The sequence below is a fragment of the Rhamphochromis longiceps genome, linkage group LG20 (genome assembly GCF_057381845.1).
Source record: "Rhamphochromis longiceps isolate RC_006_pf linkage group LG20, R_longiceps_female_GT1.1, whole genome shotgun sequence".
Classification (NCBI taxonomy): domain Eukaryota; kingdom Metazoa; phylum Chordata; class Actinopteri; order Cichliformes; family Cichlidae; genus Rhamphochromis; species Rhamphochromis longiceps.
The window spans coordinates 29,154,395-29,171,861 of NC_140576.1; the positions used below are offsets into that span (position 1 = coordinate 29,154,395).

Below are 17,467 nucleotides of genomic sequence, written 5' to 3' on the forward strand. Positions count from 1 at the left end.
CCATGCCTCGGACACACTGCTACTTGTTTTATTTACTGTGTCGTTTCTTTACGGAGCAGCTCCCCATGCCCGTCACTACGGCAGAGCTCCAGACCTCTCCTCCAGGTCCCAGCCTCCTACTGAAAAAAGGGAAGTGTGATTAGATGACCGCTGTCAGCTGCGACAGCCAGCCTACCCCCCAGGACCACACCCTAAACCCTCTGCTCCGCCCCTCCCCTGCAGCTGGGCCACAAACCACACCCACCACACAGTGTCATTCAGTTCAAAACAGCAGGCAGACTGAGGCTCTGCTGAAGATGATTAAGATCCAGTTTTCCTTCTGTTCCAGTGTCAGGTGATCCCGTGTTTGTCACAACAAGGGCAGCAGTTACTTTTCCACACTGGCCACACAGGTTTGGACCATCATTTAAAAATCCCTCCGTCATCTTTGTCTAATATTAAAATGTGAGACATATCTGAGACATATGTGTATTGACTATCCAACAATCAGGAAATAGATTTCATGGCACTGAATAGTTGTTATTTTTACTATTATCATTGTAGAGTGAAACACAATATGGAAACAGAACAGCTGAGCATCAGGGGTCATAACTCTGATTCTTGTTTGGGCTGAGAGATGAACTGTTGAAATGTGGCTGTCCAGAGGCAGTGGTGCACCCCATAATGATGATGTATATGAAGCAGGGATCACTTCCTGTTTCACAAAGGATGAATTCATGCTGAAGTGATCTGATAATGTAACATTCATGTGGTTTGTACATCTGTGAGTTTTTATAATATCTTTGAAAGAAGTGGTGGTGGTGCAGTGGTGCAGAACGACACCGTGGACCACAGGCTACAGTCTGACAAAAACACAACGCTGGACTTTCAAAGAACAACATCTCTTATGAAATATTCCTGAAGGCTGCTTAAAGAAATCAAAGCGTGTTCAGGATGTCTTGAAACATACATTTGGTCACAGCAAATATTGGCTCAGTTTTTGCCTCCTATGTTGATTTTTTAAAAATGTTTGCAAAGGTTTCGGCGCACATGCACGTTTCCCATTTTCCTAGTAAAACACAAGGAAGGGAAGGGTGGCACGAGGCTTTTCCACAGCACTCTGTCAAACGAGGAGCACAGAGTGTGTCAAACAAAGCTCAACATGTTGAGTTAGTCACATTCCTCACAGTAGCTCCTTTGGCTTTTAGAGCAGCTTTTCATACTCTGTATATTCAATGATGTCATCATCTGGAGCCTTTCAACAGCTTCACATATGCTACAACTTGTCGGTCACTGTTCCCTCATCTGTGCTGGGGTTAGGTGCCTGTGGATCCAGGTGTTCTTCTTCTGCTTCTTACATAATTAATCCACTTTATGTTTCACAAAGTTCAAATGGGACATTTAATTTGATTTGTTATGTTTATATTTCCATACTGAGGCTGGTTATTTTGAGTCTTCACACTGTGAGGCTGGACTGTGTTATGAGAACGTGGGTGGGTTGCTGTGAAAAGGTTACCTGTACACTTCACCCTCACTGGTGGCTGCAGTGGACGAACTTAAACAGTATTCAGCCTGTGGGCAACAGGAAGCTTTACAAAAGTCAGAGTACTGGCTGCTTAAAATCTGAAAAGTCCCATATTTTCTGTTTGGACACACAAATGAAAAATGTCACACTACACAGGACGACTCGGGACAATTTCTGAGAGACAAATAGTTATATTTCAGAAAAATACTTTACAAATATTTTTATATGAAATTTGTCACAAATATTAAGAACGTGCTATTTTCATTCATCGTTCACGCTGGATTGAAGAAACATCACAAAAACAAAAACTATCAACGAGCTGTTGCTGAGGCTGCGTGCCACAGAAAAGACAAACAGCCATCCCTGCGCTGTAGAAAGACAGTGCCACTGGTCCTGTTTAAAGTCTGCAGTTACATGTGTGATGTGACCTCATCAGAATAAATGCAGTCGCTTCAGGTTGGTTCTCAAAGTTAATCACTCTGACCTTAAGAGTCTTAGTGTGTTTCTGGTGAACTCAGCCGTGTACACTACAACAGTTTAACACGGGTCTAGTTTGGCCATGACGACAGCTGGAACACGGACATTTGAACTGCTTTCCACCCTCGAGCTCTCGCTCGGCCTCCTTTCACTCCCTTTCTGGCCATATTAAGAAAATCCCTCAGATTGGAGGAGAGAGCAGCGCTGAGAGAGAACGTGAGAGAACTCTGGACTTATTCCCAGATCTTCAGTTCCTGTTGGGAAATGACTGGATGGGGCTCAGGGAGGATGAGTGTGTGTGTGTGTGTGTGTGTGTGTGTGTGTGTGTGTGTGTGTGTGTGTGTGTGTGTGTGTGTGTGTGTGATGTAATCAGGACACGCACAATTTGCACAAGTGAGTTACAGTAAAAGTACCAAAGCTGTCTGTGGAGTCTCTGTCCTCAGAGACGTGTGTGTGTGTGTGTGTGTGTGTGTGTGTGTGTGTGTGTGTGTGTGTGTGTGTGTGTGTGTGTGTGTGTGTGTGTGTGTGTGTGCATTCCAGGTGGATAGAGTGCTATCTATGCAGATTTATACTCTTTAAATGGAGGCGTGGCTTAGCTGAATGAATTAGAGTACAAGACTCTATTACTAGTAGCTAAAACACACACACACACACACATGCAGACACACACACGCACACACAGACACACACACACGTTCTCCGTCGACACAGCCTTTTAAGGTAAGCTCTCCCTTCCTCTCTCCGCCGTCTATGTTAGCCTCCTCTCTGTCTCATTTAGCCTGCCTGTGATTTTAACCCCCCCCCAGCTTCCAGCACACAGCCCTCCCCATTGTGTTTCTACTCTGCTTATTTTTTTCCATGTTTCTGGCTGTCGGCCCGAGCACACAGCACTGTTGGATTCCCTGAGGACCAGCGCGCCTCTCTTGGGTCTTCTACTCTCAAACTCATCTAAACAGAGAGATTCTGGTGAGCGGCGGCGACCAGGCCAGTGAGGAAAGGAGCAAAGCAAACAAACAGAGGTTTGCAACGATGCAGAGAGATGTACTGTGGATAGCACTGCATTCAGCCAGGGTGCAAACAGTGCTGTTTTTGTTCCAAAGGGGAAACAGTATAGACGATCGTCCATTAGAAATCACAGGTCTTACATTTGATCACGGGGTAAAAACGTGCCGACCCTGTGTGGATTCTGCATTTCTGTATTCAACACAGAGATGAAGAGATGGGGTCCAGTAGTTTTGTCCATATAAGGGGGGAGGAATGTGGCTGTGGAGCAGCTATGAATGACTGATCCACCTCTCAGCCTCCCTCCTTAGTGTTATCTGCCCCCTTTTTCCCTCTCTGGGATTAAATCTGGAACATTTCTCTTGTCATGTATGCAGCATCTACACATGTGCTGTCCCCCATAAACACACACACACACACCTCAGCTACAGACAGAATGATGTTTCATCATGAACCCTGCTGGCTCTAGGACTTCTCAGTCACTTGTGAGTAAATGTGGGTCACCCAGGTGGTGTGAGTAACGTGCATTACATCACAGGTACAGGATCACATCACACCTGCGTGACTCATTCACCGTGTGAGTCTGACAGTCATCATTTCAGCTCCACTGCATGAGCGTATGTCGCAATATAGGCCCTGACCTGCATCGAGGATTCGCTGGAAGCTCATGTTAAATGAAACACATGGTGATGGAGAGCAGGGCCTAAAGTATTTGACAAAGATGCATTCCCTGTGTGTATGGGTGTGACTGTATGTGCTCTTTAATGGACGTGATACAGGATGTAAAGGTAAAGAGAGGAGCAGAGGGTGAAGCATTGCTTTTAGTTGCTGCCTGTCTTTGGTTATCTTCTAACCATGTGACCATGATGGCAGTGCTGGGCTGCAGGTTGATTGGTTAGCCACTGTGCCCCACACTCGTGGTTTACGCCAAGTGTTTGTTATCTCATCACTCAGTGTGAATGTGAGCAGATTGTAACACACACAAAAGATTCTAGGTCTGACCAACCGTCTCAGCAGGGCAAAAAGATGACAGTCAATAAACTTCTAAAAGATAATTTATTGACACAATTATCCAAAGATAAAAGATAAAACAGTCCAGTGTCCCATATGCGAATCAAGTAAAAACACACAGTCCCAAGGCCAGAGCCAGCTATGCCACAACACCAGTAGCACTCCACATGATGACTTCAACAGGGTTAGCAGTTGTCCTCTGAGACCCACCACCCTGCAAGTAGATAGCCAGTGGTCACTCCAGCCTCTGCAACTCTGCTGCCTTTAAGCTGTGGCATATCATAGGCCCTGGCCTGCACAGAGAGACAAAATGACACATTCACTGTATAATTCAAAGCACAAAACCCATCCAGCCCAAACATATCAGGTTTCATCACATTACATACCTGCACACAGTATCAGTCAAGTTCCATTTAAAATTCTCAGGAATCTGCTGAGCCTCAAACTAAGAACTTAGAAATCTATTCCTCCCTGCAACTTCTACTTCTGCAGCATCCTTCCACAGATCGAAGTGCAGGGTTCTCTGAGTGCTGTGCACCTCTAAGGGTATTATATCACCTTTGCTGGGTGGCTGTAGCTCAGGTGGCAGAGCAGGTCAGCCACTAATCAGAAGGTCGGCGGTTCGATCCCATCTACATGCCAAATATCCTTGGGCAAGATACTAACCCCGTGTTTGCCTACTGGTGGTGGTCAGAGGGCCCGGTGGCGCCTGTGTCCGGCAGCCTCGCCTCTGTCAGTGCGCCCCAGGGCAGCTGTGGCTACAATGTAGCTTGCTATCGCCAGTGTGTGAATGTGTGTGTGAATGGGTGAATGACTGAATGTAGTGTAAAGCGCTTTGGGGTCCTATGGACTAGAAAAGCGCTATACAAATGCAGGCCATTTACTGACTGACTGAGTAATAAAATACTGGACTGTCACCCACCACTGGCGTGCTGTCAGATTGTCAAATTCTTCCATTTAAATGGTCCAAAGTTCCCAAAATCACAAACATGGTTCTAAAGTGCAGTGAGTGAGCAGAGGTGAAGGCTTGCAGAAAGCTGTTACAGCTTATTGAAACAATTCTTACTCCAAGTTTCAGAGTGAACTTTAAAAGAAATGAGCTTCCTGCTGTAATCATAAAGGTGGTAACTAAACATGGTTTTCATGCACTTTAACCTGCGAGCGTATCCAACTCCTCTTTAGTCTCAAACTCACCATCAGGGCAGATGCAGTCTGTGCTACAGTGTGATCCACTCTGTGCAAACGATGAGCTGTACTTTAGTGTTTAAAGGACAAGGTGTTGGAGTAAAAGCACGAGGATACTGGAAGGTGTAACGTTAATATGTTATGGCTAAAAAAATGATTGAATGGAAGGTATGCTAGCAACAGACAAACAGAGATGACAATTATAACTACACTGTTATTAAAAATCAAAGACGCTGAGCTTTGTTGGAGAGTGATCTTTAACTAAGATCATGTCTGCAGCTGTTCAGACTGTACACTGTGTGTATGTTACTACAGTGGCTATGCTAAAATGATGTTTGCTGACTAACTAAAGAAACCAGACTAAAAGCTTCAGACTAACGGCGCTGTGGTAGGTGTGTTTCCTGGGAGGCTCTCTGTAACCTACATTTGGGGTTCAGGATTCAAGCAGACCAATCAGGAGGCTGCTCCTTCGTGAACAGCATGACATCATATGATCTCATTACTGAAGCAGCTGAGCCTGACACACAGACCTGCAGAGACACGACCAGCAGGGAGAGAGAGGCACACATGCAGTACATGGTATGCACTCAGACAGAACCTTTTAACCTCTGCGTTTCTAGAAAGTGCTTTACAATGTGTTTCTCATTCACCCACACACACACACAAATACACACACAACAGAGTTTAACATAAACAGCCGAGGTTCAGCGTCCTCCCCAAGCCATGTAGAAAAGAGCCTCTCTATCAGTCTGTATTAGATTTATAACATACGCTTTACTTCTGTTTACTGAGTTTACTTTTATTTTCAGATTGAGCCAAATAATTTTGGTGCCTTTGCTGTAACGACACATGAATGCGTAGCAGAATGAAAGTGTCAGTAGGGGTGGATATGTCGCAACAGAATTCAGGAGATGTGACTGCAATATGATCAGCCTTTACTTGGAAACGTTGCTAAATATGTGTGACAGAGGACGGCGCAGTTACTCTCTCAGCCTGCTTTTCCCTGTGATGCTGGCTGATATGTGAGGCCACCAATGGACAAACATGAAGAACAAACAAGTGATGAGGAAGATGAGCAAGCAGGAGTGAGTCAGATTCATTTGTTTCTGTTTTTCTTGCTCCCAGTCTCTGTAGCAACACTTTGTTTTCACTTCCCAGTCAACAACATGTGGGCATCAAATGCACAATCAGCAGAAATCCCCACTGTTGAGAGCGCTGTGTGCCAACCTTTCCTCTGGGGACCATGTGATGCTGATGTGTGGGGTAAACTACCTGCATTCGCAGTAGTAAATGAAGAGGCCGTGGGGGGCTATCCCAGCTGCCACAGGGCAATGGGAACTGTACACCCTGAACAGGTCACCAGTTTGTTACAGGGCAAACACACAGAGAAAAAACAGTTCACAATCACGCCTAATTTAGAATCACTAATGAACCTGACCCCACTCGCAAGCTCGACCAGATGGTGGATTCAAACCCAGGACCTTCTTGGATCAGGCAACAGTGCTAACCACCACCGCGCCGTTATGAAGCCTCACATTTAACATTTTTGCATTCTTACAGTTTTTCAAATCCAGTTGTGTAGTGAGGGACCCTGCAAACTAAGTGGGTAAATACCCTGATGTGTTATCAGAAACCACACACTTTCACATCCACACTGGAAAATCCCAGCCAACCCGGAGGTTTATCTATCTGTGTGGTTTTATTAGCAAATGGTCCAAAATAGTAATGTACTACATGTAGTGTCTCAAAGATAAATGTTGGGCGTTTATCTTACCTCGAGGTCTGAGTGTTGACCTGAGAGCTGAAAGGTTTGAACTTAACAAATCCCAGAAAGTCAGGAACTGAGTGAGACAGTATAACCACGTCATAACCAGCTCTGCCCCTGGATGAATGCAGAGGGGCGAGCAGAAAGGACGAGCCCACAGACGCTAATGTGAAACTGGGCAGTGCATCATCGAGGCAACCTGCTGAGGAGTCAGTATTAATCCTTATTCTTTGTCTGAGCTTAAACATCTGAACAAAGTGATCAAAGGTGGTGTCGAGACTCAGCAAACTGAGCAACTGGCTGAACTTTAACTCACACTGAACCTTTACTGTTCTCATGATCAAACTGACGACACGGACTTGATTCTTGTCCCAAAGGCTATGTGGGTCCTGTGACTGCTGTGTGGTAACTAGGAACTGTTTGTACCAGAATATGACTGACATGCAAACAAGCACTGAACCTGAGAACACTTGCTGCTGCATGGAGAAGCCTGCATGGTCAAAGGAGCTTTCAAAGAAAAGCGTCTGGACTTCTTTAAGTTGCTTGAAGACGTTTCACCTCTCATCCGAAAGCATTCAGAAGCCTGCATGCTTTACTCATTTGTGTTAATCGACACATGTCACAGTGCAGCTGCTGCTCACGTGGCAGCAGCCAGCTTTCCTCAGCCTTCTGATAACGGTGAAGGTTTCAGATTTTATGTGACGACACTGAGTGGACCACAGCTCACTGACTGACAGCTGAAAGGTGACCCGCCCACCTCTCATTCTGATGTCTCTCTAATCAAAGGAGCTTGCAAAGAAAAGCGTCTGGACTTCTTTAAGTTGCTTGAAGACGTTTCACCTCTCATCCGAGAAGCTTCTTCAGTTCTAAGGTCAAATGGCGGATAGTCCCAGATTTAAACCCAGTGGGAGTTTCCCCCCAAAAGAGGGACAAAAGGACCCCCTGATGATCATCTAATCATCTGAGCCAAGGTATGAAAACGGGTGTGGGTCCCAATCAGCCAGAGTTTCGGGTGAGCTCATTGTCAAACCTGGCCCCACCTTATCATGCCATTTCCTGAGGTCAAATGGCCCAGGATGTGAGTGGGCGTTAAGGCGTCTGGGGAGGGAACTCAAAACTGGATTATAGATGGCAGACAGTTGGTGTCGTAAACCACCGCATCTGTTCAAAGATGGTCGCTCACAGTGGACATAGATGGCTTCTTTTACTCCTCTTTCAAACCATCTGTCCTCTGTCCAAAATGTAAACGTTGGCATCCTCGAAAGAGTGTCCTTTATCCTTAGATGCATCCTGAAGAAGCTTCTCAGATGAGGGGTGAAACGTCTTCAAGCAACTTAAAGAAGTCCAGTATGATGACCTGGATGACTGAGAACCTTCACAGACATATGTCTCTCTAATAGTAACTGTTACCATTATACACCATCATGGTTCCTGGATCCTTGGAGTAACATGTTGCTGTGAAACAAGGCATCACATTCATTTTGACATAATCGTATAAATACAAACACATAGAGCTTATTCTCAGTGGGATTTCTTCTTTGGCCACGGAGTGTTCAGACTGATGAAGAGCATAGATGGCCCTGAGCTCTAGGCAGCACACTCTAACAGATACACCTCCCAGCACATTTCCGTTTTAACATCAGCACACAGTGTGTCACCTACCACACCCTACAGCAGCCACACCGATCAGTGTGTAATTTTGTGTGTGTGTGTGTATATTTGTATTGGGCATGTTGTGGGGACATACTTTATTTTTACACAGTCACACTGTGGGCGCTAAAATCCCTTTTATAGACAAACACCTAGTGGAGTGTTAGAGTGAAGCATGTGGGAGTCAGGGCCAGGGTCGGTTTTTATAAAAGAAGTCGTTCAGTATTTTCTGTAGTGATGGAAACATAACTGTGTCAGTGTGCGAGGGTGTGGTTGGCAGAATGAACAACTCGATAGTGTATTTCTTTATTTGGGTTGCCAAGAGAGCAGCATGTAGCCACGAAACCACAGAAAAAGCAATTGTTTTGACAACATGATTGTTGCCGTCTTCTGCTTGTTGCACAGTCCTCCTTATGTATTCTAATACAAACACACTAATAATTCACTGTATTTCTTCAGACTTTAAGCTTTTTACCTTTGGAGGAGTAGACAGAGAGAATGATCTGACTCTTGTGTCTGAAGATATGAGGCGGGAAACAGCATGAAAACAGAATTCATAGACAGAATATAAAGGACGAGCTGTGGCATCATGTTGGTTTGCATCTGAAGTTCAGTTTGCAGTGTGCAAGCTGCGACTTGCAATGTCCCTTGTGGTGATTGTGGCATCTTTAGCATATCGAAGGAACCATGAGGACTGTTGAATTCAGAAAATTGATTTGCAGTTTGCAAGCAGAGACATTATAGAAGAAACACACAGCACTCAAGGAATCCTGATTTAGAATCAACGGGGAATTCCACAACCGCAGACGGGGGTAGAATTACTCTGAAAGTAAGGTTTAACACGTCCCTTAGCTGAGGTACAAAGTCAACTTTTAAACATTTGTGCGTTTTTAATCATATGGCACAATCGTCTCCGAAGGGGTCGGAATAATATCTGGAATAATAAGATTAGTTTACTGGTAACTTGGTTGGTCAGTTAGTGGTCAAAGGCTTCACAGACTTCTGAACCTATCAGAACAGCAGTAATTCCTAAAATGACCCAGATTCAGCCAATGAATTTAGTTAAATGTCTGAGTTAGTTCCTCTTGTTGAGATATTTGAATAACATCTGATGCTTTGAAGCAAGTATGCAGTGGTGCCATCAGTGGTACGTTGCACTGGCTTTAGTCTTGAGACACTTCATGAGGTGACAAAGTGGCAACTTTTGAAAAATGAAGCCAGAGCAAAAATTATAGCAGAAATGATCATGCCTACAGCCTGCTCCAAAAAGAAGAAAAAGGATCTCTAGATATTTTCTCTGTTCATCATGGTAAATGGACTAATATTTATGTAGCACGTTTTACTACAAGCCTCAACACCTCAATCCACGGTGAGGCAGTTTATCTAACGTTCACACTCACACCCACGGGGAGATATTGGTCATGTTGGGGATCAGTTTACCGACCTTCTAATTCATAGATGACCCACAGCTATCCATAGCAGAACAACAGTAGGTTTCATTAATAACTTTCCAAAAGTTTCTCACACATGTGTGTCCACTCTTTAAATTAAATCTGTGCACACAGTTGGCTATTGTCACTGGAAGCATCATTTGCTTTGCATCTCGTTGGAAACTACGCCTCAGTGTGAGAGGCCAGGAGCTTTGTTTCTGATTGTTAGCACATATGTGCAAACTGATGATTGACCAGCATGGAAGGCAACCTGCTGCTGGCTGTGGTTTCTGTGCATTGTGTGTACACAGAGTTAGCATTAGCAAGTAAGCAAGCTACTGTGATTGATCATGGCAGCTAATGCTTCCTCTTATTAACCTCCTTGTTGGCCAGCTTTGATGCAAAACATGTTTTTGATAAGCCTGCTAGCATGTTAGAAAGAAAAGTCTCACTAACATGCTAATGAGATAGAAAGGATATCAGCTAGCACTTTCAAATTAGCATCTATGAGAAATCAGACTTTCAGATACTAATGGGAGCGAAGGCCGATGCTGGCATATGAACAGCCTGTTTAACTCACAAACATCATCTGTGGGTAATACAAAGAGTCGTCTTAGAACAGGACCATCAGTTGTATCAGTACTTGTACTAAAACAGAAGCACCTTTTTTATTTTGCAACCTGGGATGCCTTAAAGCCTGAAAACGACTGGTCTATTTCTGTTACAGTGTGTGTGTGTGTGTGTGTGTGTGTGTGTGTGTGTGTGTGTGTGTGTGTGTGTGTGTCATTTGTCACCAGAACGGGCACATACTGTAGCACCATTTTTGGTCCTTGCTCCTTTTCCATCGTCCCGCCGTCATCACTGGCCTTTAGCTCCGCCAGAGTCAGGAGCAAATTCAGACAAAACAGAATCAACATACAAGATAGAGAACTCATAGCTGACCTTCACACGAGGCTATAGGGGGATATCAGAAAGAGTTCATGGGCGTTTTTGAAAGAGTCACAAGGGAGTGGCAGTGTTTTGCCACTTCCTAAATACATCTACTTGCAAAAGGATAAAACTTTAACAAACGCCGTGTGCACATGATGAGTCAGGAATCTCACAGGCATGTGATAATGCCTGTACTAGCCTGTACGAGCCAGACCCAAGCATGACCAACCTTCAGCTGGTCCTGCACTGCTGAACACTCCTTGTTATGTCGAGTTATGTTGGAGTAAGACAAAAGCTCGGATTCCTCACATGCTTTAGCAACAGAACATTTGTTCTCTATTAACAAAACTTCAGATATGAGCTCATTGTTCCTTTTAGGAATTAGCCAAAGAAGGGTACAGTGAAGGAGACTCGAGACATATGGTATGATAGCGCCCCCTATTGGCCAACCGGCGGAATGGCCTTGGAACGTGCTGATTTTCACTACACACTGAGCTAACAGAATTATTGTTGCAGGTAAAGGATGTGCACGCCTTTTCACTGCTGATACATGTAAATAGATAATCTGTCTAGTTTTGTTAGTGCAGCGGATGTGATGTTGCACAGCTTCACTGGAAATGAAAACAGTTATTCCACTCTGTAGGTAAGTCTGTGACCTACTCACTGGCTGTGTTTACATTTAGATTTACTTCTGAATAAGTTTGAGATATTAACTGAAAATTTTTAACTTGTGAATTGCAAGAAAACATTTGTTCAGTGGCAGAAAAGTAAGTGAAAAAGTTGTAAGCTGTAGTTACTGACACTGGAAAGAATGCGTGTGAATGTGAGTGCCAGTGGTTGTCTGTGTTGACACACTGGAGGGTGCCACAGCCTGCCCTGGATGCAGTGGCTGCCCCAGAGGCCACCTCAGGCTGTCACGGATCCAGAGGCTGCTCCAGTGGTGCTCCAACAGCCGCCCCAGCTGGAGGCTGCCCCAGGTTGCCACGGAGCCTTTGCTAATTTCGTTTCTGTGCCAGCCTCAGACAGTATGAATTCTGTTTCTGCCAGGTCTCCAGAAACCTGATCTGTGTGCTTCCCAGTTCTCCAGGGCCGGGCCTTGTGTTTCCCAGCCAGCTTATTCAAAGACAGTTTAAATACTAAGAGTAGCAGAGTAACACTGTCAGACTTCCTTGAGACTTTTGCCCTGTATTTTGAATTTGATGGCAACAACATTTGAGAAAAAGTTTGCTACTGTGTAGCGTCTCCTCTTCTTCTAACAAAAGTCAGCAAATGTCTGTGAACTGAGATCAGCTGCTAGACTTTTGGAAGAGGACCACACTGATACCAAGTCAGACAATAGGCTGTGATTCTACAAATATTATATTTTCTCTGAGCACAGATAGATTTCTTGTTTAATCCTAATGTAATGTATTCCTGGCCTGTAAATCTTCTCTGATTCCATTTTAAATGAGTCTGGGCTCAGAGAAGATTTACAGTATGTTCTACTAAATAAAATTATGTTTGAATTAAATGTAGCTAACCCGCCTCATTGACGTTGCATACAACTACACTTCCCAGCATTCACTTGGTGTTCGTTAAGAGCCCTTAAATGAATTTTTACAACTGTGTTTTTAAATAAAATCCATATAGTAATCATTTATTGTTGTAATAAAACTACGCTGAAGCAAAAATAACGCGTACATGAATATAAAAATTTCCCTCGTGAACCATTCTGTCCATATGACAAAGCGGAAGTGACGTCTTCTTCCTTTCCTCCATTAGGTGAGTGCGTGGTGAGGTCGCGTTTTCTTCGGCTCTCCATCATACCGGTTAATTTAAAGCTGTTTTTTGACTTATCTTTGTCCAGATTAAGTTTAGTAACTTGTTTTTATTCGTTAATTTCCAGATTGCAACCATGGGCCGCCGACCAGCCCGCTGGTAAGTCATTTTCTGACCCCGTTTGAGCGAAGGGCCGAGCGAGTGTTTCAGAGGAAAATGGCAGCGGCTCCTGCTCGGCGCCATGTGCACGGTGCTGGCCTGCCCCAGGCCTGAGGAATAAGAATAAAAATAATAATATGTGCTATAAAACCCGGCGTTTCTGTCGTCCTACACTGTGAAGTCCATTTAAATGTTGTGTTCACAACGAGCGCCGTAAAGCAGTCCGTTCACGGGGCACGCTAGCACGGTGCGATAACAGTACAAGCTAAATGCTACTACTTTCAGCCCCAGCCAGAGTCTGTTTGGAGCCGTGAAGAGACTTAAAAGCTCCGAGTCACAGTTTATTGTGGTATAAAATAATTCCGTCACCAAATATTCTGACCCTGTTATAAGCCCACGAAGGTCACCTGACTGTGAGAGTCCTCACTGCGCGGTTTCTTTTATAAATAAATTGTTGGTTTTGATTTAACGTCTGTAAAACAGGAAATGTCCTGATCGTCGGTGTGAATCAGTTTGTGTTACTGACTCAAGGATAGGCTGCCGTATGTTCTCCTGTTTGTCCTGCTTTAAAACACCCGCTGGGAGAAGACACTTTTATATTTAGCTGTTAGTTTTAAATAGACGTGGTTGGGGTCAGACACACGTTGTTGCTATGCTTCAAGCAGGTTTCGCTGATGAACAATCAGATAAAAGGGATAATTGTCGTTTTATGAAGAATACTTGGTTACAGCGGTCTCACAGTCCCTGACAGGTCAGACATCACAGGATAAATGTGTGTCTGAACAGACTCTGGCTTTTTTAGTTTTTGTCTCATCTTTCCTGCTCTGACATCATAAACTCTGTGATTACAGTCAATCAGATGGTGTTACAGCTGCGTAGCCAGCATGTGATTGATGTGGTCCAGCGTGCTGGCTGAAGGGTTGTTAGATTGTCCACCTCTTACACTAAGATTCAGTGTTGGTGACGTGTGTTTCCTCTCACAGCTACAGGTACTGCAAGAACAAGCCGTACCCCAAGTCCCGCTTCTGCAGGGGTGTGCCTGGTACGTTCTCCATGTTTCCTGTTTCAGTCTGTAACACTTCAGTGGGACCATGTTCAGGTGACATCACGGTCACCCCTCTGGACCGAACTGTCACAGTGGGCTGCTGTGACTCCTGCAGCTTATTAAGCCGACCGGTCTCGCTGTGGTGCGGTTCTGGTGTGCAAAGGCTGCAGACACTGACTCTTTGGTTGTGTATGTCCTCAGCTGGGAGGTGCTGAGTGCTTTAAGGGACCACTGAGACAAAATGCTGCTGCTGTGTGGCTCACAATTAATTAGTTGGTCATCATTGTTTCATTTTTAAAGCTGCTTTTCCATTGGTACCTACTCAGATCGGCTCAGCGCGTTTTTCCATTAGGTCATAGTAGTACCAGGTACTATAAAGGTACCTTTATCGTACCTGCTTGGCCCGGGTTTCAAACGATCCGAGCAGGCAGTAAAATGTGATGTCATCAGACTGCAGGCCGCCGATTGGCTGGGCAGTAGCATCACGAGAGCGTCTCGTTCCCCGAGTCTGACGACGTGCCACAGGCCGAGCAGCAGGTATGTTCTCCACATCCACCTTTGTTGGAGTGTTCGTGTCACACGTTTATTCGGGACGTGTTGCTATGACGACAGCTGCGTCAGGTGACTCCAGTCGATCCGAGTAGGCTCTGATGGAAAAGCCCATGAGTTTCAGTGTTCTTATCCTTCCTCTTCTGTTCTCATCAGACCCCAAGATCAGGATCTTTGACCTGGGCAGGAAGAAGGCCAAGGTGGATGAGTTCCCCCTGTGCGGCCACATGGTCTCTGATGAGTACGAGCAGCTGTCATCAGAAGGTGAGGAGACCAGGAGCCACGACTAACACACCTGTTGGTAACGTGTGTGCTTCTTTGTAGGAGCACACTTTGGCCCGTGAGTGCAGTTTACTGATAAAGACAGTGAGACGATGGCCTCTGTGGTTAAAAGACCAGGTTGCTTTAAACGTTTTGTTAGAGGTGTTATAGCTGAATGAGCCAGTCTCGTTTTCCAGTTTAGATCACTGGCTGTTCCCAGTGTTTGTTCGGGGGGGGGGGGGGGGGGTACTGATTACTACTGTGGGAAACTATTGTATAGCTGTGAGATGTTTGTAACCTAATGTAACAGCTTGTATATTAAATATAAAAACTATCCTAGTATACAGCACACACACTCTCTGCGAGCTTTAAAGCTGCTCCATAAAGACTCGTGTATATGAGGAAGGAGCCAGTTAAACTGGGCCACAGCTGCTTACTGGCACCAGGAACGTTAAACTGGGCTCGTCACAGGTTCAGTGCATCAGGCAGATAGACTTGGTGCTAACGTGTGACTCGTCTGTGGAGGGTCTGCTGTATCACAGTGGGTAACAGGAGGAAGGCTGCTCAGCCACACCCTGAGCACGTTACTCAGTAAGGAAGCATGCACTGCTGCCTGCATGAGTACGTTACTGTTAGAGGATGCACTGAGCCTGGTAGCTGCAGTGTTGGGTCTTAGGGGAAAGTAAAGGTTCCAGGTTAGAACAGTAAAGTTTGTCTTGACTGCGTTCGAGTCCTGGGTTCAGAGAGACGTCAGAGCACAGCTCTCACTCGTGTGATGACCTCAGTAAGCCCCTCCTCCTCAGTTTGTCTGGCTCGTGTTAATGCTGCAGTCAGTCAGGGTTGTTGGCAAACACAAACAGCGGTGCCTATAACTTCATGCATGTTGTGCTTCAACCCCTGTAGCTCTGGAAGCTGCCCGTATCTGTGCTAACAAGTACATGGTGAAGACCTGCGGTAAGGACGGTTTCCACATCCGCATGCGTCTGCACCCCTTCCACGTCATCCGCATCAACAAAATGTTGTCCTGTGCTGGAGCTGACAGGTGAGAGGCTGACTGACCCGTAGCCCTGCTGCACTGAGCGCAGTCTGGCTCATCCTGTAATCCTCTTGTTTTGTGTCGGGCAGGCTCCAGACTGGAATGCGTGGTGCTTTTGGTAAACCCCAGGGCACCGTGGCCCGCGTGCACATCGGTCAGGTGATCATGTCCGTGCGTACCAAGGCCCAAAACAAGGAGCACGTGGTGGAGGCTCTGCGCAGAGCCAAGTTCAAGTTCCCTGGTCGTCAGAAGGTAAATGCTCCCAAAGCTTCTGCTGTAATAAATGTAAAGTGACGTGAGTCCTCTGCAGCTTATTAAGCCGACCGGTCTCGCTGTGGTGCGGTTCTGGTGTGCAAAGGCTGCAGACACTGACTCTTTGGTTGTGTATGTCCTCAGCTGGGAGGTGCTGAGTGCTTTAAGGGACCACTGAGACAAAATGTGTCTTCATCAGGGACTTAGTGTAAGTAAGTGTACTGAAAGGCTGAACCCATGTCTGTGCTCTCGCCCTCAGATCCACATTTCCAAGAAGTACGGCTTCACCAAGTTCAACGCCTGTGACTTTGATGACATGATGGCCGAGAAGCGTCTGATTCCTGATGGCTGTGGGGTCAAATACATCCCCAACAGAGGCCCTCTGGCCCGCTGGAGGGCCCTGCACGCAGTCTGAGGCTGCTCTCTGTGCCCACATAATCAATAAAGATGGCTTTGATTACAAAAGTGATGAGAGCGTGGCTTTGTCTTCATTGAACATGAAATCGCACATCAAGTCTGGGGGAGGTTTTCTAACGTGGTGTCCAGTTGCACTTGAGACTGGACACATTAATCTTACCACAGGTGTTAGGAGTTATACTGAAGTGTGAGCAGTGTGTGTGAGGATCGTTACAGATCCTAACCTCTATAACTGCATACAGTCCCACACTAACAGCTGATGGTCTCCTTCATGGGGCTCAAAGTATTCAGCCTTTAATTCTGTTAATTTACAGCTGAGGAAACACTGAACACGCTTTGGACTGTAAAGGTAACATGCTGAAAGCCTCGTCTGTCTTCTCTCTGCTGTCCCACAAATGACGTGAACAGGTATCCACATTCATTGATACTGAACACAGGTGGATGTTACCTTCTGACAGGTAACAGTCACGTGGAGCTGCAGCTGTACTGTAAACACCAGTTTAACCAAAATAAGAACAAAGTTGTAACATTAAAGAACAGCGGCTGAGTAGGATGAGTGCTCTGCAGTGATCAGACCTGTGACGTGTCCATGCTCTCAGCTCAGTTTGACTTGTTGCTGCGTTTCAGGTAAAGATCTTTAAATGAACTTGCGTCTGTGTTCTTATTGACGAGCTGCTGAAGCATCGGGAACAGCTGACAGCTAAACGTGTTGGCAAATCAGGATTAGAAGATAATCAAACACATTATTGCTGCCATCGCTGTTCACCCGTTGCCTACTGGTGGTGGTCAGAGGGCCCGGTGGCGCCAGTGTCCGGCAGCCTCACCTCTGTCAGTGCGCCCCAGGGTGGCTGTGGCTACAATGTAGCTTGCCATCACCAGTGTGTGAATGTGTGTGTGAATGGGTGGATGACTGGATATGTAAAGCGCTTTGGGGTCCTTAGGGACTAGTAAAGCACTATATAAATACAGGAAATTTACCATTTATTTATTTTTGGTTAACTTAGGGATATAATGTCCAGTAGGTGGAGCTACTGTT

The 17,467-nt window shown here is 45.5% G+C and overlaps 1 protein-coding gene and 2 non-coding genes across 3 annotated transcripts; all 3 read left to right on the forward strand.

Annotated features, from left to right (window-relative positions):
• The first annotated feature begins 12,743 nt into the window (after positions 1-12,743).
• Positions 12,744-16,483, forward strand: rpl10 (ribosomal protein L10). The gene is made up of 6 exons (XM_085394036.1): positions 12,744-12,871; positions 13,855-13,913; positions 14,622-14,729; positions 15,630-15,768; positions 15,852-16,014; positions 16,274-16,483. The coding sequence occupies exons 1-6, from the start codon at positions 12,849-12,851 to the stop codon at positions 16,427-16,429; spliced, it is 648 nt and encodes a 215-aa protein (XP_085250162.1). The 5' UTR covers positions 12,744-12,848; the 3' UTR covers positions 16,430-16,483.
• LOC146645570 (small nucleolar RNA SNORA70) lies at positions 14,026-14,158 on the forward strand. The gene has a single exon (XR_014909195.1). It is a non-coding gene; the product is annotated as a small nucleolar RNA SNORA70 (small nucleolar RNA).
• LOC146645571 (small nucleolar RNA SNORA70) lies at positions 16,067-16,199 on the forward strand. The gene has a single exon (XR_014909196.1). It is a non-coding gene; the product is annotated as a small nucleolar RNA SNORA70 (small nucleolar RNA).
• Positions 16,484-17,467: the final 984 nt, after the last annotated feature.

Excerpts from the sequence above, each read along its gene's own strand:
- rpl10 (XM_085394036.1), top strand. The coding sequence starts at position 12,849 with ATGGGCCGCCGACCAGCCCGCTG. Across the intron at positions 13,914-14,621 it reads CTTCTGCAGGGGTGTGCCTG|ACCCCAAGATCAGGATCTTT; the intron begins GTACGTTCTCCA and ends TGTTCTCATCAG. Across the intron at positions 16,015-16,273 it reads AGTTCCCTGGTCGTCAGAAG|ATCCACATTTCCAAGAAGTA; the intron begins GTAAATGCTCCC and ends TCTCGCCCTCAG.